At 42.9% G+C, this 22,524-nt stretch overlaps 1 protein-coding gene across 3 annotated transcripts in view; it reads right to left on the reverse strand.

Annotated features, from left to right (window-relative positions):
* STOX2 (storkhead box 2) overlaps window positions 1–22,524 on the reverse strand; it is a 141,563-nt gene that overhangs the window by 92,937 nt on the left and 26,102 nt on the right. Inside the window, exons 1-2 of one of the 3 annotated variants that reach the window (XM_079305630.1) lie at window positions 11,533–11,641; window positions 10,002–10,148 (exon numbers count right to left, since the gene is read on the reverse strand). The exons of the other annotated variants lie outside the window; for them this stretch is intronic. Coding sequence (XP_079161756.1) covers window positions 10,002–10,125 — 124 coding nt within the window. The 5' untranslated portion in view covers window positions 10,126–10,148; window positions 11,533–11,641. Of the gene's footprint in view, window positions 1–10,001; window positions 10,149–11,532; window positions 11,642–22,524 lie in introns of those variants that run through there. 3 annotated transcript variants of the gene reach the window in all.

Genomic DNA, 22,524 nt, shown 5'->3' on the forward strand with positions numbered 1-22,524 from the left:
CCTAAATATCTGCTTTCTTACATTGTGGAAAGCCATTATCCCAGAATATACTGCTCTGATGGGCCTCATGTTGCTTCTACCAGTTTTGCCCCCAAGAGTGCTTTGTGCCAAGTTTACAGACATTAAAATTTATTCTTTCTTCTTTCTTGATCTTAACCCAAAACATAATTTTCTGTGCAACATACTCAGCAATATATATGCAAAATACCTATTGGCACCAGCAACCACGACATGACATAAAACTGACTAAATTTTTTTTAAAATTCAGATTAGACAGATTATATTGGATGTTGCCCATGGAACTTGATCCTGAACTTCAACACATGTTCTCATCTTGAGCAACATGAGATGATAGGAAAAGGCTGTGGTTACTTTGTGAGGAAGCAGGAACAAGAGAGAGCTGCATCCCCAGCACTAAAAGCCTGGAGGGTGCTCCTGGGCAGCTCCCAACTGGAACTGACTGCTTCATCAACTGGTGCCCTTCAGCAAGGTACCTGAGTTATACACTGGGTGCTGGGAAGTTCTCCTTAGTTTTGCAATTTCTTAGGCAATCCCAGAACCTTTCTGGCTGCTGCTACTTTAAAGGCTGTGTGGTCAGACAAAGCACATATTTTCTGACACAACTAAAGTTTCTCAAGGAATGTAGGCCATGGTAAGAAAATTTTCATTTTCTAGCTCTCTCTTAGTAAAAGCAGAACTTCTCAAGTCAAAGAAAAGATACTCCCTTAAGCCAAAGGCAAGTTATATGCTGCTGCAAACAAAACCAGTTTTAGAGTTCCTCTCTCTCGCCTCCTGCTTCCCCTAAAAAAAGGAAAAGCCCCAAATGCTCATAATGCAGTGCATCTGGTGGCCTAAATATGGGTGTTACCAGATTCCCCACTGACATAAAGAGGCCAGAATATGAGAAGCTGAGAAAATTACTTAAGCATCCACAAGAAAACCTGACCTGGAAAAATTAACCTGAGAACAACACCAGAACAATGCCCCAGAAAGCTCATTTCCAAGAGAAGTTTCTGCTGGGAAAAGTTTAGTACTTCAGGACTGCTGAGAGTAAGTTCTCACATTTACACCTGACACAATTAATTCATTTGGACATGCAATACTCTTAGAACCCACGTGAAAAAACAACTGCCTTTTGCTACATCATTTCCTAACCTCCTTATAAAAATGCTAGGTGTAACATGCCACTAGTACTTTTGGCATCTGCCTACAGAATAAAGGAAAAATTTGTTATACTGTTGCAAGACCATCAAGCTTCTTTGAGAAACGTCCTTGGCTTCCAGGATACTTCTCACACTGAAACCTAATCACCAAGGTCCACTCCTGAACACCTTTACAAGTCTGATACACTTTAAAATGCTTTCTTCAACTACAGTCAGCATTTTTAATGTTTTGGGGTTTTCTTTTAATTGTAGAAATAAAATAAAATATTGTGCTCTGTTCTTAAATAAAATTGCCTACACAGCTACTTTTGATCCATGAGTGTTCGTTCTCCCTCCCAATTTTCTCTGCCAACCACCCCCCACAAGACACACTCAGATTATTTGATTGGGGTTTTTTATTAGCCATCTGTTGTGCACATAAACACAGAAAAAATTACAAATAAAGACAGAGAGGCAGATAAATGGGTTTTCACTAACCTTTCGCCAGGATGGGGAAGCTGAAATGACCTGTGAAAGTCGAGCCAAGGGGAAGTAAACCAGGCAGCAGGTTTGCTCCAGTCGGCTGGTGAGCAAGTGAGCAAGCAGGGAGAGCTGGTGGCTTGGGAGGGAAGGAGGAGCACACCAGGGCAGATGAGTCATTAGCTACTAAATTAGAGAATAAGCAGCTTGGAATTGCAAATAACTGTATGCAGTCTGGGAAGTGAAGAGGAAGAGACACTTTCTGTCAAACTGCCCTGAACTGACAAACAGCTGCATTTTTCACTCCGTAGGGGTTCTGCCCCTGCATCCTCTGCCAGCCTTCCCTGGGTGCTATCAGGAGGCTTCTCCCCAGCAGCTGCAGACCTCAATTTTCATTGGGAATACCAGCTGGGTTAGCAGGAAAGCACGGAGAGCTGGCATGTGGTAAACACACCTGGGAAGGAGCGCTGGAGAGCTGCAATGGCTCCTGGGCATCCCTCATTCCTGCAAACCCTCCATTGTGGGAGGTACTCTCTGCACCAGTTACAAGTCTTTTTATGGTCAAGATAGCTGCAATGTTGCCAAAATGCTGAGATTGCTGAAGCTGCTTTGATGGATTAAGAAAGTCTGCAAAAGCCTCAAGCAAGGCAGACATGATTAGTCTTTGCAATAAAATTTTCAAATACTCAGATGAGGAAAAGTCAACGAATAAAAAGCAAACCACAGCCTCTGACCTACACCTTTGCTACCTAATTTTCTGTTAGAGCATACCTCTGTTGACTGTAAAACCTAAAACTTATAATTATGAAGCAGAACACAATTTTATTATGGTTGGATGGTTATGGGTGAAGTAACTTTTAAGAGCAAAATGACTAGAGATCTTTCACAACTAGAATCTCAGATGTCTTGAAAATCAAGAGGATTCAGATTGAAACCCAAAGTTTTAAACCTGATCAAGACTGTGCTGAAGCCAAAACACCATAGACCTTAATTTTCCAGACTTATATAGGATTAAAGATTGGGGTTACTTATATAGGATTAAAGATTGGGGTTTTTTCAGTGGGGTCAACAAACTCCTCATTGTACTCAAAACATTTTTGGTCTAATATAACAAAAAAATGTGAGAATAATCACATTTATATATTATTATATTTTAACTTATTTTGTTTCTTATTGTAATTTGTTTATAGGTGATATATATTTATTTTTTACAAAATCTTGCAGGATGTGCTCACAAGGTTTCAATGTCACTGCTGCCGATTAATCAAGGAATAACTCTCAGCCCCTCTAAATAACTCACACCCCCTCTAAATAAAATTATTAGCCTTAAAGCACCCAATCCTATTTTGACTGCTTTTTTGTTCACATTTCCACTCACAAAATAATTCTTAATCCCTCTTTGTTTTCTGTAATCATTAGTTACCTCACAGGGTATGACAAGGGAACAGGTCATAGCATCACTGTGCCTCACTGCCCTCTCCAGCAGCACCCTCTGCCCTGTGTTATATGAGTCCTTGCTTAGTGGTTAGCATTAAGCTTTCATGTTAGTGACTAACCTGTATTTCTGAGTCCTTGGTGCCTTGCCCAGGTTTAGCAAATAATTATGCCTTTAGTGTTTCTGCTTTAGTTTATGCTAAGACTTGAGTTATAAATACATATTGAAGTAACATTCCTCTTTTCCATTGTGATTTCTAGTTTTGCAATCTTCTACCGGTTAGTTCCACATATTTCTGTTTCTTGGCCTCTTTGTAGCTGACATTTCTCTTTAGACACCTACAGCTCTATAGCACAGGAACACCAAATTTATTTCTATACCCCTCTCAGATCACTTTTTGATGACAGAAATGTTATAAACAGTCTGGCACACCTTCAGTCTGCAGCACATCTATTCTGTGAATATTAAGGGAGACTTTGCTTTCCAGTCCAGTCAAACCAACATATCTAAATGGGTAAAGGGAAGGAGAAAAAAAAATTCTTCTATAACATAATTGCATACTTATAAATAGCATGCTTTCCATGTGTGTCAGATATCAAATAGCTTAATGACAACTGATAACTGGCTGATTTCTGCAATCTGCCATCAGCTGCTATTTTCAAGAGAACATGAGCTATTCCTAATACCATAGTTCAACTCCACTTAGTTGTGTAGGAAGCTTACATTTTTCAACCAGATGGCAGGTATATACTATTTTAACCAAAATCCTGTTTTAAGAACAGCGGTTGATATAATGACAGTGCTTGACAAGCCAAGAGGAATTTAAAAAAAAAAAAAGTAGATAACTACATAATTCCATTTAATATTGGCCTTTAAAAATACAACATACTTATGAACAGCAACAGATGGGCAAAGCAATCAGTCTGCATGACCTCATTTGCTGGGAAAAACAAGGTGTTTTGTTTAGTTTTTTTAAATTAAACTTTAGCTTTTATTTTCAAAATATACTTTGTAGAACTAGAATGTAATTTTCCTCATGTGTGTATCAAGCCAAAAAGCCTCTTCTTCCTGAGTCAAGCAGAGATGAGTTGTTTGGCTGCATTATAGTGTGATTAATCCATGCAACTGCTTTAACACCCAACAGAGGGGAAAAGCCACCTCTAGAATTGAGGGTTTGCTATGATACAAATAACTTGTTGTTAAATACCTCTATCATTAGAGCAATGTCTACTAATAAGGAAAAAATAATTTACACTGGCATTCCTACGGTAGCAGAAGACATTATCCTATTCTTTTTCGCTGTTGTCTCCTAAATAGCAACAGAAACAGTAGCAGTGAAATCCACTTCACATCTCGCAGAAGCAAAGTAATTCCGCATTTTTCAGAAGCACCATAGCCCAAACACATTTTTTTTCTGCACCCCAGTAACAAACATCAGTGCCTTTTGGGATCTGACCCACTGCAGTCTCGTTTTGCTGCCCTTAAGATAGGACATGGTTTCCCCCTCTGTACTTACATTATGTCTGGAATCTTCTCTCCAAGCACAAATGGAGAATCAAAGGGCGAAGTAGAGTCTGGGTGACTGAACAGCACACTGAAACACCCCCAGGTGATCACTGTGGCTTCTCCTCTCTGCTGTGCCAGAGACTTCACTTGTACTCAAAGCTCATTTCAGTGGGGAAGATCCGATGTTCTACCAGCCAAACACACTGAGCCTTTAGCTCCTTTAAAGCCCTACCAAAGCGTTTAGCAGTAGATGATTCTATATTTACTGTAGTCTTTTTTTGGATATATGCCTATGCAAGAAGGAAGCAAACTCTTTTTATATTTCACACCCATTTGCACTACATTTTTTTCAGGGTGTTGCTGAAAGAAAAAAAAATTCCCAAGCTAGCTCAGCTCCAAATGGCCAACTACACAACCATTTATTTTCCTCTGGTTATCCTGACTGAGTTATTTTCCCACACGTTCCTGATGTGGTGAATGACTTGTCTGAGCAAGCAAGATAATGCTTTAGGCAGCAGATTAGAAAATGCAAAAGAGTAGGGAGTCCTATAGGTACCTCCTGGGTTGCATCCTGCCAGTGAGACTTGGTCTTCTATCCCCAGCAGAAGCTGCAGGAGGTGCCCATCTCTCTGAAGGCTTACACTGGGGATCTCAGGCCATGAGTGAGGTGCTGCAATGTCCCCATGTCCCAGCCCTATGTCTGAACATAAATACTGAGAATTATTTCTGCCAGCAGCAGACAGCAAGGTTTGGTCCTGCTATTAACTGCAGTGAGAGCTAGCAATTTGCCAATCCAGGACAGACTATTTCAGCCAGGACAGATGTATCACTGACTGGGGAGAAAGGAGGACAGCCCAGGAGCACCACCATTCCTACTGCATCACTTCGATGTGGCTGTAGAAAAAGGTCAAGGAAAACCAAGCATAGAAGGGTTGGACTGGTTTTCACCTCCCAGATTGGCAGGATGGCTTTGCATGCCCCATACCTACACCCAGAAAAGAATAAAGCAGGTCCTCATCTCTTGCACCCCCTCTTTGTGGCAGGGAGCACCATGTAGGACAGGTGTCCTGGGCTTGTGAGGTCATTACTTACTCTGCCTCCTAAACAAAGAGTTTCAGCAATATCATCTATAGAGAGCACAGTGCCATATATTTATCTCTGACCACTCTAAGTGCCACATGGTAACAAACATCAAAGTATTTTTCCTGCAACAAGTTGCCCAGCAGGGATGTGCTATCCACATCTCTGGAGACTTTCCAATCTGACCTGACTGGATCAAGCCTTGAACAACCTTGTCTGGTCTCACAGCTGGCACTACTCTGAGCAGAAGCACTCAAGGAAATGTGCTGCTGACCGTTGACTCTCCAGCCAGCAAGTCCTCACAAGCTCAGCAACCTCACAAGGATTTTGGAGCAAATTGACTTCAAAAGCACAGCAAGGTACCCTCCTCCAGCCAGGAAGGTCTCCAGACCAGGGTTCTTCTAATGACTAATAGCTTGCACTGAAGAGCTTTTAACACATACAGGGTTGAGAGTCAAAAAGTGCAGAACTAAACAGCATCTCAGTTATAAAGAAGGATCTTCTAGATCTTTCTGTAAGCTTTTACTTCTACCACTTTGTTGGTAAGCTTTTACTGTACAGTTTACTTTTTTTTCTGATAGAAAAATCTATATGGAACTAGCAAGAATAAAGATATCACTTTTCTAATATTTAGAATAACTGAAAATTTGTTGTCACATTAAAATCTTTACTGGAATTGGGAGTGAATTTCACACATGGCAAGAATGAAACAATGCTGAGAAGGAACACCCTGACACCTCTTTTCACAGGCTCTTCACTTGAAATTGCAATTACAGTTATCTAAGTAGGAAAACAATTCTAAAAAAAAAAAAAAGAAAAAAAAAAAAAAAAAAAAAAAAAGAAAAAAAAAAGCTGTAATAAAACAAAACACTGTTTACAGTTTTCAGGGAGATCTTGAATCACATGTGTGCCTGATACACAGAGCACACCCCAGCTGCTGGCAGGATGGGTCTGTCAGCTGCACCTCGCCATCCTCCCCAGTTACTGCCGCAGATGGTGCTCAAGAGCATGGCTGAGACACCCGGGGTCACATCCCCACTGCCCAGCAGTGCACAGTGGCATGAAAACTTCTCCCAGGCAGAAGCATGGTTATGAGCAATGGCAAGGCAGAACAAAACCTATTCCTGCTGCAAAGACATCCCAAGAGTTTCAGCATCTCACAATGCCAATCAATCTGGCTCCCCTCCATCTGACTCATGCCCATGTACCAACACAGCTGGCACATGTGCAGGAAGGGAAGCCACACTTCTCCCCTGAGGGGTAGCTTGATTCATACTAAAAGGTATTCCAGCCTGGATCTCAGGAGCAGTATCCACCTGTCCTCCCCAACACCAAGGTTTTTTAGCTCATTCCCTGTGCTCAGCCCAAGAGCCTCAGCAGTTTGGGCTCATCACACCTGAGCAGCAGCGGCCTCACGAGGGGCAGAAGGGTTTATGAATGGAGTGATGTACTTCAGATATTCAGAGTACCCAGATTCTGTTTAAAGTTTCACAGCAGGAGAGGAAAGGGGGGAAAAAAGAAAAGAAAAAACCCAAATTTAAAAAGATGCAATAGATGTGTTCACAGAAACCTGAAACAAGACAGACAGTAGCCCTGTTATCATTGCTGCAGCTGGTATAAAGACAGCACGTTTTCATGCTGCAGTCACATTTCCAGTTTCTTCTCAAACCTACCTGGAGGGACTGAATAATTTGCATCTCTCTTTTTCCCATATTATTTGCACATTCCACATATTATTTGCATTTATCGTCAAAGGGTGGAGAATAATAATACTTACTGCAAGAAATAAATACATTTAAAAAACAAATCAGTCAGTGCTGCCAGTCAGACAGATGCAAAAGTTGACAAAATACAGCCTTTCATTATTTTTTCATTCCAACCAATGCACAAAATACATGAAATATAAAAGAGTGCCTCACATAGATTTTTTTCCAGTTGAATGGAGCTTTGACAGTCAAGAACACTGCATTTTTCACATAATAAAATGTGATTTTTCCATCAATTTTACCAGTAATGAAAATGTAACATACAGCACAATCGCTTGAAAATCAAGAAGTTGAAGCCAAGGGTGAGGTTAGAAGTTGCAAAACTGGGAGCCTCAAGGGAAGTGGTGGATAGACAAGAACTGGTTCTCTGCCATTCACTGAGTCTTCTACAAATGTCCCCCTTTCCCCACAAAAGGGCTCCCCCTCCTCCTGTTCCTGGTGCTCAGTGGGAGGGGCAGCCAAAGCAAAACCATCCATCTGGTTCCCATCACAGGAAGGACTGCCTAGGCTAGCTCCTGCCAAAGCCTGTCATTAGCAATCAGCATGAGAGCGAACATGAGAAAACACAGCACAGCTAAGACAGCAAACCTAATACTTTTAATGCACTAATCATAACAACAGTACTCAATTTTGCTCTTTATAGAAATACCACAGGAGTCAGATGGGTCATCCTAGTAGCCTCATTTTATCAGGGAAATTAATGTAACAGGCAACATAAATGTTATTTTCTTATGCCACAGTAGATCCATCAGCACCTATTAGAAGCATCTGCAGGAGTGAAATATGGTGAAGAAGGATAATTTGATTAAGCAGGTGGAAAATCTTGCTACCTATTAATACACTTGGTCTCCTTTTAGCTATAATATAATAGACACAGCATTTAAATTCTGATGCTGTCACTGTAATCCAAGATCTAGTACTTTATGACAGCTTGGAGAGATGACCACCAAACTGCTCATATTCTCCTGCCACAGAGTTCAGCACAACCCTTCCCAATTCCCTTAGCCTTGCCAACCATGCAGAGCAATGCCAGCATTTCCAGTTCCCACAAGCTGCTTGTTTTGCATATCGTCTTTAAAGATCTGTTTTATCACTCTTTCTTTTCAGATAGCCAGTGGAGAAAAAAATGCCAAACCAACATCCAAGTAGTCCATAGGAATCCATCCTACAGCTGCTGCCATGGGAATGAAGATCTACAGGGATAGTAGGACCTTGTACCATTGGGTACTGCACACAGATAAAAGCAGAACTGCCAGCTGGATTTTGCAGGCACAACTTTCCCCCCACCTAATTACTGAGTAAGAGTTGCTGTTAATTACCTAGCCAAAGTAAAGAAATCTGACTAAGGTCAAAAGTCATCTAACAGTGGGGAACAGAGAGGCAGCAAACTCTACTCCTTTGCTTTTCTCTGCCTCAAACCTTAAACCAGATACCTCAGGAGTTTGTTCTTCTCCCCACAGGCTACACAAACTTCTTGTGTAGAATGCTTCTCCAAGTCTCTGAGAGCAACATTTTTCTCATCACTTTGACAAGAACTGCCCCTGCTCCAGCGGCACGATCCTGCCATCCTAGAAGAGCACACTGGAGGAGATGGACACTTTGGGATCTCCAGGAGAGCAGCCAGAGATGAGCTTTGCATTGCAATGTCTCCCTTGGGCTCCTTGCACCCCAGTAAGAACAACACAACTCAGCAACAACCAAACAGCAGCAACCAAAACTGATGAGTTTCTTCGTAAACATCTCCCCTTCCTACAGTTCCCTGTACTGGAAGAAGGGGACAGAGATGGGAAATAAAGAAGAAACCTCCTTAAGGAAGAATTACCACGTCCCTGTTTAAGGATGACATGGCTCAAACTCCCTCAGGACTGTCCCAGGCACATCACTGTCACCTGGCTTGCCTGTACCTCCCTGCTTTTGTTAGGCTGTTCCCACGCACATCTAAGAATATTCTGGTGAGTGAACATGAATAACAGCTCTTTCTTCCTCCTTTCAGGAAATTATTTCCCCATTTGTTTCTCTCCTCTCCCTGTTTTGGTATTTAGCTGTAAACGTTAATGACCCATTTAAGAAGAGGAAAGCACCTTCTAGGAATGATTTGCCCCAGGCTACTCCATGGGCTGCTCAGAAGTAAATCCCATAATTTATACCCTCTTTGTCAAAGAAGAACATTACCAGGACCAAAGAAAAGCAGAGATAGAGGCAGAGATGGGAAGGGAGAGGAGAGTGTCATGTTCTCTCTTGCACACTTTGCTATGTTTGTTATTCTAGTGCTTTAAAGAGTAAAGATCACTGGGGTATCAGGGCTGAGCCCCAGGCAAAGTCTGCTCTGATTTGCTGCCAAGTAACCAATGAGAAACTTATCAGGATGTCTTCTTTCTTCCCCTTTGCACACTTGTGTCTCAGCCTGCTACACTGAAGTTAAGACAAACCTCCAGAGGGTCAGACAAGCATCATCCCAGGATGGAACCACGGCTGAGGACAAGGAGGCAGCTCTGCTGCAGGAACCTGGCAGTCCTTGCCCCTGACCTGGCTGTCTCCATCACACCTCCTGCCCTTCATTCCTGCTGTCTTGGCATGACACTGCATGCTCACCTGCGGGTTGGTAAAAGGCTGCATACTTGTTGGACTCCTTCAGGTTGCTTGCTGGATCCTGGTGACCATTCCCCCTCCCAGGAGCAAGATGCACAACCATGGGATACAAGCAGGAACAAGCCATAAAGCACTGCACATCCAAGAGAGCTGCAAAGCAGGACGAGATGGAGAATGAGGACAGCTCTGTGAAAAGCAGCTTTGAAGAAAGAGATTTGGTGGAAACAGAAGTTGACCCCCAAAAAAGAACAAAGAAGGATGTGGAAGGGCAATCCATCTGCTGTAAACTGAGCAGTTTGGATTGTGAAAGAAACAACCAGGTTACTGGTGATAGATTGATGAATGAGCAGTTCAATTTCTCTCCTAGACCTCCCATCATAAGAAGATGGGAAATGGTTTATTAAAATCTTCATGAGGTAGAGCTAATAGAAATAAATCTTTAATTAGCCCTTAAAAGTCATGGCTCATGAAGGGTTTTCCTCCCTTTCACCATTCTTCCCACCTCTGAAGCATTTCCCCAGTCTTCTTGCACTGTAAATCTACACTTGAAAATAGCAGAAGATACCGTGTATAGGTAGCCAGCCTCTTGTTTAGACACAATCAAACCTAAACAATATAAAGAGGGAAAGAACAAAAAAATAAAAAAGCAGAGGGGAAGAGACAGGCAGATGGGGTGAGCTGTGTAGACAGGCATTGCAGCCCGAGTGTTATTGAAACTTGCTGAAGCACCATTCGCACAACTTTTAACTCCCTAGTTTTTACAAGCTTAAAAATGAAAATACAAAATCTGACTGCAAGTCAGAAAGTTGGGAGTTCAAGTTTCAGCTCAGGACTTCATTCCCAGTGCTGTTGTACTTAAGGTTATAAAAATAATACATCCATACTGAAAAGGCTGATTTGGCATGCCTCTAAAAATAAAGAAATAAAAACTGATATCATTTGGAGATGTAGAAAAGGAAAAACAGTGTAAAACATGCTTTTCATCAGTTGATCACATATCACTTGTTTTTAAGTGACTACATATATATATCATTTTCACAGAAGTGTTTGCCAAAAATTCAATAAAGCTTTTAAATGTGAAGGAGTACCTCAATACTGTTTGGCTACCCAACATTTGCAAAACAACTTTGGATATATTTTAAATGCATAATGCTTGCTATTATATAGACTATATACACTCAGCAGAACAGACCCAAAAAACTTCAAAAATATATTCAGAAGTACTCATGTTAGAAGAAAACATACTTCCCTTCCCTTTCACTTGCAATTACTGCAAGGCCAAATGGATCAGGCTACAAGGACAGGGCAAGCACCCAGCAACACCTTGCTAGAGAACACACCAAGCATGCAGGCTCTGCTCTCTGCACCCTTCCCAGAGCCCATCTGAGATCCCTAAGTTTCAAAGTATATCAGGGAATCGGAGCTATGATGAACTACCCTCATTAATGCTGAACTTCTGTTTTGATGAGGTAAATGAGTAATTATGTTTGTGCCCTAAGTGGACTATAAATCACCAAGGCATTTAGCCACTTACCTTAGCACTGTCAAACATACTTTGCAATGGCCAAACATAGTCCATATGATAAATATATGCAGCTGAAGTCTTCAGACCACCAGTAATTTCTGCTTTAAAACCCTCATGACTAAGAAGAGAGGCAGGACAAAAAGAAAAATAGGGAATAAGTAAGTACCAGTGACCTGAAGTAGCACAGATTTCCCAGAGAATAAATATGACAAGCAGAGGCAGAATAAAATAATCCAGAGCTGAAAAGGCAGAGGTAATGCTTTCAACTTTGCATTTCTGCCATCTCACATTGTGCGTCAGCAGAAAGATGAGTGCTTGCAGAAATTGGTGCAAAACATGGGATCTGTGGAGGCTGAGCCACAGATAAAACTTGGAAAGGAATCTGCCTTTGTCCACTGCTGGGGCAGACATGCACCCATTGACACTTTTTCAGCTCAGCTCACCTCCTGTGGGGTTTGTCTGGGGATTCACTAAGGGGACTTGTAGAGGTGGCAAAGATCCCACAAAAACAGAGGGCCACAATGCCTTGCCTCCCTTTTGACAGAATCACAGAGTGCTTTGGGTTGGAAGGGACCTTTAAAGTTCCAAATCCCTGCCATGAGCAGTGACATCTCCAACTGGACCATGTTGCTTAGGGCACCATCCAGCCTGACCTTGAATGTTCCCAGAAATGGGGCATGTACTTCCCCTCTGGACAACCTGTTCCAGTGCCTCACCAGCCTCATAAAAATGTCCTTGTATCCAGTCTAAAATCCTCTTTCAGTTTAAAACCATAACCACTTGTGCTATCAATAAATGCTCTGCTAAAACATCTTTCCCCATCTTTCTTAGGTTAGATATTAGAAAAAAGGTTTTTCACCCATAGGGTATTGGGAAAAGGTCACAGCACCAAGCCTGACAGAGTTCAGGAAACCTTTGAACAATGTTCTCCAGCACCTGGTGTGACTGACTCTTTGGGATGGTCCTGTGCAGGGCCAGGAGATGGACTTGATAATTCTGTAATTCTTATAAGCCCCTTTTAGGCACTGGAAGGTTTCCCTGGAGCCTTCTGTTCTCCAGGCTGAGCAATCACAAATCTCTCAGCCTGTCACCAGAGAAGTGCTCCAGCTCTCCAACCACTTTTAGGGCCGTCCTCTGGACCCGCTCCAACATGGCCACGGCTTTACAGTGCTGCGGACCCCAGAGCGGGATGCAGCACTCCAGGTGGGGCTCTTAATCTTAATCTTCATCTTCACAGAGGCGGGATCGGAGCGCGGAGCTCGGCGCCGCCCGCCGCGGCCTCAGCGGGGCCCGGCGCCATGGCCGCGCCTGGAGGGGCCTCTAGCGGCTCCCGCCGCCCATTCCCGGGCCGCGCACCGCGTCCACACGCACCCACCGCGCACCTCCCACCGCACGCCCTGGGCTTCGCTTCCGCAGCCGGAGCTGCTGAAAACGCAGCAGCAAAAGCATCGGAGCTGGCGGCTCCACCCCGCTGCTGCCCTCAGCCCCTCAGCCCCGCGCCGGCTTTGGGGCTGGCCAAGGGTTTGCCATCCCCAGCTATGGACGGCCCAGCCCCTCACCGCTGAGAGGCACCCCAACAATTGGAGGGCCACATGCTTGGGCTGAGCAAACTCCAGAAAGCCCAGAAAACTTTAATCTGATTTTTCTTCCGGTTTCCTGTAATGAAACTTGGATTTGCAGCATGATCTGGGTCAAATCATACAGTATGTCAGCATTCACCCACCAGTTTGGAAAAAGGGACAACAGCGAGGCTGAAGGCTCGGATGACTTCAGGGCCGTATTTGCTGCATCACAGATAAACACCCTGCCAGTGTTCCCACATGGGGATGCAATTGTGCAGGCAGCAGTCAACTGCTCACGGAAACATTTGCTGTGACAGAATTTCCCACTAACACCAAGTTGACCACAATCACATTAGAGTCATGTTTTTAACCCTATTTAGAAGTGGAATACCAAAGGCAATGCAAGTCCAGGCCCCACTGCATTCCACTCACTTCCAAGCCATGTATTTATGGATAAATACTACATAAGACTGTTCAGGTGGGAAGGGACCTTGGGAAGTCTGCAGCTTCCTGCTCAAAGTAGGGCCAACCATGACATCATGTGATGTTGCACAGGGCTGGCTTCACCTAGGCTTTGAAAACCTCTGAGAACAAAGCTCCTACAATCTCTTCAGGCAAGGTACCAATGCACAATTTTTTTCCTCATGGAGATATTCTAATCTTAATATTTTCTCAGAAGATCCCACTCCAGTGTGCAACCCTTGTCCCTTGGAGCTGGCTACATCTTTTCACCAACTCTCCCACAGACAGGCTGCAGTAAGGTCTCCTCCAAAGCCATCTCCTCAGGGCTGAACAAACCCCTGTCCCTCATTCTCTTCTCCCAGAGCACACGCTCCAAGCCCCTGGCCATTAGAAATCCAGCCATTTGACTGTTTCACACAATGTGCCACTCATATTTTATAGAAAATAACAAAAATGCTTAAAATACATGTGTGAAACCAGAGGTCCAAATTTCAATAGTTCTCCAATAAAAAGCCAACAAACCTACAAGTTATGCATTTATTTAAAGGAAAGGCAGACAGCAGAGGCCATCTATGTTTTAAAAAAAGAAAAGCAACCCTCCTTCAAGGCAGCAGAGGGAACCTACTTACCATTTTTCACTTGGCTCTCTGTGAAATGCACATGAACATACTTAACTCCTTGAAAACTTAATGCCTTCAAGAGAAGTCATGCTCCAAAATGCTTCATACCAAAAAATCTTCTGATTAACATACCAACAAGAGTATGATGATCATTTGTTGCAGGTAAATTATTTGCAGGAAGGTCATATTAGAAAATAACACGCTGCATACCCAGAGACTGTGCTCAGTGCCCAGCACATGGGGAACACTACAAGAATCATTAGGACCTTTGTGTAAGTTGATGGGCACAGCAATAATGAACTATTATGAGCTCTGAATACAACTCCCAGGTGAAGGAGGTACAGGGGGTGTATCTGGCCAGCCTGGGAGATTACTCTCACAGCTGCCCTCATTCTCTGCTATAGCCACCAGCCACATCCTTGGGCAGAGCTGCTAGGAAGTGCCAATCAGCAGGTACTGAGCCCAAGCCCAGCTCTTGTGCATGTTCAGGGGCCCTGGCAATGCCCCTGCATAAGTAGGAAACTTAGCCTCTATCCAAAATATATCTGTACACACATTTGAGTTGACACTCAAGAGCTGCCACCCAAATTCTGGCACAAACACAGCACCCCAGCTCAGGGACACCAAATAAAACAGATTCAGCTGCCTTTTTGAAATCCAGGAAGCTGACACCAAAACCACCCAGACAGACTGGTTAGCTGGCTAGTCCATTCCTCTGCATCAGAATCAGGATTTCCAGCCTCCTCCCCAAGTGAACTGGAAAGATGAGCTGTCACCATGACAGAGCTGCATGGGGATATGATGAAAACACCAGGAAGGCTCCCACTGACCTCAGGTAAACTCTGGAACACACCATGACAGGCTCCAGAGAAACTCGGCAAAGACAAAAATTAATATGACTACTGTTTTGGATGAGGAAAAAAAAAGTTATTTTTTGTTTTTCCATATATTTCTGGGGACATCACTTGGAAGCTTCTCTTCAACTAACAGCTAATCACTTTTTTCCTCACTGGTATCATTTCAAAGGTAAAACTGTCACACTTATTTCGACCAAGAAGGTATCAGAACAGTCAGTGAACAGTGCAGACTCTTTGAGAGCTACAGTTGATCTAGAAGACACGTCTTTATTGTTTCAGCTGCAATCAGCCATTATTTTTCAAACTAACCAACATTAAAAAAAAAAAGTGCTCCATTACTACTCAGCATGCCAAAGCATACTTGAACTGCTTCAACACGCTACGCTGGAATTAAAACAAAGAGTTATTTCAGGTTTGTTTTAATTCATTACTAATGTGTCGACTGTTTTAGAATCCTTTGCCAAGAGCAGCTACCCTTTGCTGAGAGCTAATGAAGTTAAGATCAAAAGCACTGTATCCTGACCAGACCAATGTCAGGGATCAGGTGGAACTGCAGGGCTTAGCTCTGCAGTGCATGGTGCTTGGCAGAGATGTCACATTTAAAGCATGGACCAAAAGTGAATTAAAGTTTAGGGTGGTTGCTTACTGTACAAGATCAACTTTCCCAGGTTAGTTACTTCCTGCTTGGCTGCCCAGGAGGGTACATAGAGATCAATAACTGTATCTATCAGCAGCAGGTCAGTTCTAAACTGGTGTTAACCACTACCTCTCTGTCTCTGTTTGAGACACTTGCAGGAGAAGTCAGCTAAGCATCAAGTATGGTTACAAACAGTGAGTGCATGGCATGGATATGGTATGCATATTGTGTCCTGGGTCTGCAAGGCTGAGCTGCAGTACTGGAGAGCAGCAGGGAGCCCTCCTCCCTCCAATTCCAGAGATCTCTTGAGCCCAACATCATATAGGCTGGACAGCAAATACAGCTTACTGATCCCCTCTCACCCCTGCAGCTCTGCACTTCTTGGAATGCTTTGGGAAGAGGCTGTGAGGCACTAATGTCCTGCCAGCCTTGGAAGGAACAGCCAGGAGGTAATGAATTCAGTGTCAAGGGCAGCAGCAGGGCTGGAGTGAGCAAAGATGAATCTCACCCTGTGTGCGAGAGGCTTACAAAATGCTTTGAGAATGACCCAGTGCACCATGACAGGGAGACAATCTGACCACAAACACAAGAGATCAATGGAGAAACTCCCACCTGCACAAGTGTGTTCACAGCACGAGAGGTGTCACAGCACCCAGCCAGAGCTGGGACCTGGCTACAAAGGGCTGGCAACCAGGGTGCTAATTCATAATGCATCCGTAAACACCTTTATTTCTCTGGAGCTACATCAAGGTCTGGAAGCAGAAAAAACAGTTACTCCAAACCAAAACTTGGCCCAGTGCCTCCACATGTGATTATTTAAGAGCCAACACATTCCCAGAACAGTTAATAGCTCTGTGCTCTGCTCAGAAAGAAGTACTCCACAGAAACAAAAGTGGAATAAAGAGAGAGGCAGCAGTGCCACCAAAACACCAAAGTTACCAACAGGTTTGGAAATGGTTCAGGCATGAATGACACACAGTTTCTACAAGGATCCCAAAGCACAGACTCAGAGGATATCAGGCATAGTTCAAAAGGCAGCTATTTCTGCTCATCAGCTGTGAGGCTTCAGATGGAGACTTCACCCACTCTGGGAAACAACCAAAAGGCAGGCACATTTGGCATGGAGTCTGAGAACCAAGCAACAAGAGCCAAAAGACATTTGGAATCATGATCTATAGGGAAAAACTCAGATGCTTAATAGGTGGCAAATACAGCCTGAGAATACAGAGAACTAAGGCCAGACAACTGCTTGAAAAGGATGGTCAGCAGTTTTCTGTTGCACAAAGAACAAAACCTTACTTTACACCTAATAATTTTTGATGGTATAATGAAAATATTTTTGACAATATGGAGAGTGAAGGCCTAACATGGGATTTGTTGATTGGTTGTGAAGTCACCCTCATCAGAGTTTTGAAGATAAATGTCTAGCCTTCTCAGGGGCAAGGATGTGGATTACAAGATATCTTTAAGTCACTTCTGACCCTGAATTTCTAAGAGCATTTCAGCTCCACTGCTGTGCCCTTTCTTGTCGTCAGTAGGCTTTGATTATTAACTTTTTTTAAAAAATCTTGTCCTTCATTGACTTCTGTGATGCCAATCTTCATTTTCTTCCTTCTTATTTAGTCAACAGATTGTACACCTCTGTATCAAAAACTTCTTGTGTTCATACAAATAATGGACATGATGGATACAGAAAACATCAGCCCTGCCAACTTTAAAACAAAATACATTGATTTATTCCATGGTAGCATACCCTTGAGTCTTCCACAAATACTTCCCCCAGATACTACTTTATCAAAACTAAATAGAGAATTTTGCTGAGCAGCAGAAAGTCAGAGGTGATGGGCAGCAGGGGATAATTGAAAGATTTAAAACTAATATGTAATAGTCAGATCTGTTTCCTGTTTCCAGAGGTAAAGGAATTTCCTGTTTCCAGAATTGGCTATTTAAAGAAAATCCTGACAACAGAGGTTTGGGGTTGGGTCTTTTTTCTAATAATGCCAATGAAAATAAATTAATAGGGCCAGTGTTCCTGAGCTCATTCTTTGGAGAGGAGTGGCCTCTCTTTTGCAAACCACACAGATCACCACACTGCCAGGTGCCTTGGTGGCTTAGCACCCCGTGATGGAGGATGAAGAGGAGGTTGTGGCACTGGAAGCCCCAGCAAGCACCCACAGCCTCTGCAAGAGGGCTCTGCCATCATCCTCTTCTTTCAGTTCATGCCATAAATACTGAAGTCAATCCAGACTGACTAGCAGGAACACAGGAACAGCAAAGGTCCCTACAACCAGCTAAAAATCTGCTGCTGCAATTATTTAATGAAATACCCAAAGATTTCTCCAAACATGAAGCTGGATTCTTTTTGTTCCAGCTGTTTTTGCAGTCAGTCAAGGAAGGGAAAATAAAATAAGGAAAAAAAATCCTAGATTGTTCACTTGTGGAGCATTTCTGTCATGCTGTCATTTTAGTGGTTTTCATCTCTGCTCCAGGGCAGTTCAAACAGCTAAAAAAATAGGGAGGAAAAATGTGTACTGAAAGGTGCAGCCCTGCTGGAAACTGCAGGAGAGCTCTGACCTCCTCACTATAAAAAATGTTTGACATTGAAAGTGCATCTGTGTTTTACACCGTGGAAGTTTAATAGATTTGTAAATAGCTAAAATTTCTTTTAATTAATTAATTATAGTTACATTTGTAGGTTTTCAACACTTAAGAAACAAAACTCTGTCCAGGTTTGGTCTAGAAGAAAAAAAGCTATACAGCCTTTTGTACTGTACTGCATCAGAATTTCATAGTGATTTGTGAAGAAAATCCAAACAGATTGGTGTGCAGAGGGGCTAGCTGGGCCCAGGACTTTCACACAGGAGATCCTGAAGGTAGAGGGAAGCTGGTGCTCCCTGGGGACAGAGGCAGGGGGTGACATCCACCACTCTGCTCAGCTCACATGTGCACAGGCTTGCAGCTAGGGACCCTCCCATGGTAGTAGAAGTAAAAAAGACAAGAGGTATTTCTAGGGATGGAAGCAAAGCAGCCTGTGACCAGTGTTCTGCTTCCTGCTCTCCAGGGGCCCACTTTATTCTTCCATACATAAAATGGCACAGGGCTCAAAGTTGCACACTCCTAGTTTTCATTTTAATCAATGAACAGAAGCACTAGGGCTCTGAAATTGTCCTGTCTACAAGTAGAGAGCAGAACCTGAGAAGTTCCCCCAGTCTTCATGGCACAGGAGTTTGCTGATGCTCCTCTTATTCCTGACTCCACAGGAACACACAGTCTTGCCTGTCTGCCAGTTAGGCAATGCACATTTAAGCAGGCACAAGTTTCAGGGAGAGAAAGGGAGTGGGACAGGACTGCCTTTAGCTTCCTTGCATCACTCCTGTGATTAAGGGAACTGGAAAGATTTGTTATGGGGAAAGATGAGGGATGCCCAAATCCAAACAGGGGAGCAGGTGGCAAAGACAAATGGGTAAAGGAGAGAGGATAAAACTTTCTCTAGCTACCACTTTACATGATGCAGGCCTACACATAAGTGCTGGTTTTGCAATGCTTGTTCTGGATGGAGGCTTTTTTTTTTTTTTTTAATGTTGCTTCAGATATTTGCAATGTTGAAATTAAGCATTATTTGGTTATTGTTATTATCTCAGCTGTGAAATATTTGGGACATTTGAGTCAATGCATAGACAAATGTCCAAAGAATTGAAAAAACAGATTTCCTGCCATTTTTCACATTGAAACAGATGCTCAATGGAAACTGGCCTTCTCACCCCAGCTGCCAAAACCCAAATTGCCTAGTGCAAAAGCTTGGTCCATTTTTCCTGGACAATATTTCCACCTGTTTCCTGGTAGGTAATGACACCCAAAACCAAGGAAACAGCAGTGTTTAAGGGTCATGGTCATAGCACTACTCACAATGTATCTATACCTCAGATCCATTCCCATGGCAGATGCTTTTACCCCATCACAATCCCAGTCTGGATATCTGGAGACCCCAAAAAACCCCATTCTCACAACAAGCAATCTACCAGGGATAGCCTTCCTGCTGCTGCCACCAAGGAGGGCTACCTGGAAATCAGAAATATGACACTTTGGCAACATCAGCTTGCTGAACCTGCTCAGAGGTGGCCCCTCCATGTGTTGGTCTACAGAAAGGCAGCCCCAGGCAGCACCAACACAGAAACCCCTGGGTCAACATGACACTCTCTTTCTAGCGTCCTCAACAGCTCAATGCTTTTTTCTGCTCTGGAATTTCAGAGTAGCCAGGCACAACCAAGCTAAGGACACACAGGAAGGCTTACAAAACATTTTCACAGTGGTATTTGATTTTCTTCCCATTATTTACAAGACCTACTTGCAGCCAGCAGCTATCATAGAGCTTGCCAGGGTTGTCATGACTGGAGCATGCAGAAGCTGCAAACATTGTTGCATGCATTTCACAGAGACTACGGTATTTGCCATGATGCCATAGGACTCCCAGTGTGTAGCCACACAGCATTCCCACGATCTCAGGACTTGAAAAGGCATAGAGCTTGGGGTGTGTTCACTCAGCTCCAAACCATTAAAAATGCTAAAAGGCAAATTCTTACCTCCTCACTCACTCTCCCTGCAGAGGAATACCAAGATGGCCACACCAAGCCCCCAACAGCATCACCAAGAGCCATGTGAGACATTTGTTACCAGAGGAGGACCAAAGCTACCTCCTGAGTGACTGACCCCCAGAAACAGAGCAGACATTGAAACAAGCCTGCAGAATCATGACCCAAAGTCAGTATTATACAGCACAAGTGGCAGTAAGTTATTCAGTAATGTGAAGCTCAAACCTCCAAGACCTGCAGTCATTCAGAAAGTCTGGAAAAAGGCAAAATTAGATCAGATTTCAAAAGCAGCAAAGCAAGTGCAAGCTTGACAGCAAGCATTCTGCAGTTCCTGACCTTTGGAAAATACTGGAAAAGATATTAAGCAGGGGGAGAAAAATTAAAAATTAGTACATGCCTAGACTGCCTCTACCCTAGTGTTTTACAACTTCCCCAACATACCTCTCCCATGAGGTGGAGGTGGCTGGCAGGGATAAGAAAAGAGAGCTCCTGAGGTCAGCAGTAATAACCTAAGTGACATGACTAATGAGAACAGGAATCAGTAAACCTTGCTTACATGCTTGCCTTCACCATTGCTAACACCAGTGGGAAGCATTTGCCAGGAATAATCTGGACCACAGCAAGGCATGGAGGTGCCACCAGACTCACTTCACTGGGAGAAATGTATGCAGAGGAACCAGAAATGATGTTTTCTTTTCAATGTCAAAATCATAGACCAGAGCAAGTTTCTCCAGTTCCTGGCATGTAAACTGTCTCCCACATAACACAAATGAGGACATCAGGTATTAAACTGAGGGCCTGCTGAATGGGAAATTTTAAGTGTGGGATGGTGCAAGGCTTTCCTCCCTCATCATGTACAACTAGTGGCCTGGATCCTGCATATTTCTGGCTTTTTTCACTGTGATTTAATGTTACAGTGACTTCAGTCAGAATTAGTAAGACAGCTTGCACACCAAGAAAATATTTAGGCAGCATTTAAAAACAAGTTCTGGAATTCAGGTTTAGGCATAACTGTGAAAAACAAAATCACAGTATGTAGGCTAGGTGCTTGAAAAAGTTAGTTCAAGATGTTCTAACACCATTCCTGCAAAAACTTTGGGATCATCATGAACTACTCAGTGCACAAATAATTCTTAAAACCTAGATACCTGCAGACCATATGCAGAATTTAGACCTAAGTTATTCAGGCCATTCAGATAAAAAAAGCAATTGCCTATGGCATAAAACCAAATACAGGGTCACTTCCATCTTGTTTACAGCTAAACAATTTCATTATATGTACTTAAACTTTTAATTGCTGTAGAGATACCATCTACATTTAATAACTTCCATTTCACATAAAAGCTGCAGCAGTCAATGGAAGAGACAACAGCTCTATGGAGCAGAAGGAGGGAAGATGGTGGCTTACACACACAGAAAAGATTTCATTAGCATCATCTCCACAAACAGGAGAAACATCAATGAAACTGGCAAAGGAAAAAAAGCAGAAGGGGAAAAGCCAATAATATGTCATGTAGATCACACTACACAGGAAAATGGATCGGCTGAAACTAGCTCACAGACAGCTGGAATGCTCCAATAGTCAGACTTTCTCAGGTCGCATCAAGCATTTTATATTTCAGCTGCTTAAAAGAGAAATCTGTGCTCTCCATTCTACCTGGAGGTCAACTCTGATACTGGAAGATACTGTTATTGGCAGAAACTGGGTAAGAGCTATGAAATCAAATATTTATTTGCTTGTAAGTTCAGGGGCACTAAGAACCACTTACACTTAAATATTCATTTTACATTTGTGCTTATATTTGTATCTGTACAAAACTTTTGGACCACTATTATCTCCCCAAAATTTTCATGGAGTAACATGTGAGTCTGCAGTCAGGTTGTTCCTTAAAAACATTATAAAAAAATCACATGACTTTGAAGATCAGCTCCAACACCCCTTATAGTGATTGCCTGTCGGTTTCAGGTAGAGTAGCTTTTAGAGTCAAGAGACTGAGGGACAACTAATGACAGCAAGTCTTGCATTTTGAAACTGTTTCCTCCTACATGTGGTTTCTACAGTGAGACCAGGACACACTAGATACTCTTTAAATCCAAGGCATAAGCCTTTGCCTATAGGCTTGGTATAACTGGTGAAATGCTACGGCACAATACAATTCTTAGTACAATTATTCCATATTATGCGTTTTTCTAAACTACTGATTTATTTTCAAGGTTTAAACATTTTCCTTTTCAACTGGAAGATTTAAAATAGGTATTGATATTGTAGATATA

The sequence above is a fragment of the Erithacus rubecula genome, assembly GCF_903797595.1.
Source record: "Erithacus rubecula genome assembly, chromosome: 5".
NCBI lineage: Eukaryota > Metazoa > Chordata > Aves > Passeriformes > Muscicapidae > Erithacus > Erithacus rubecula.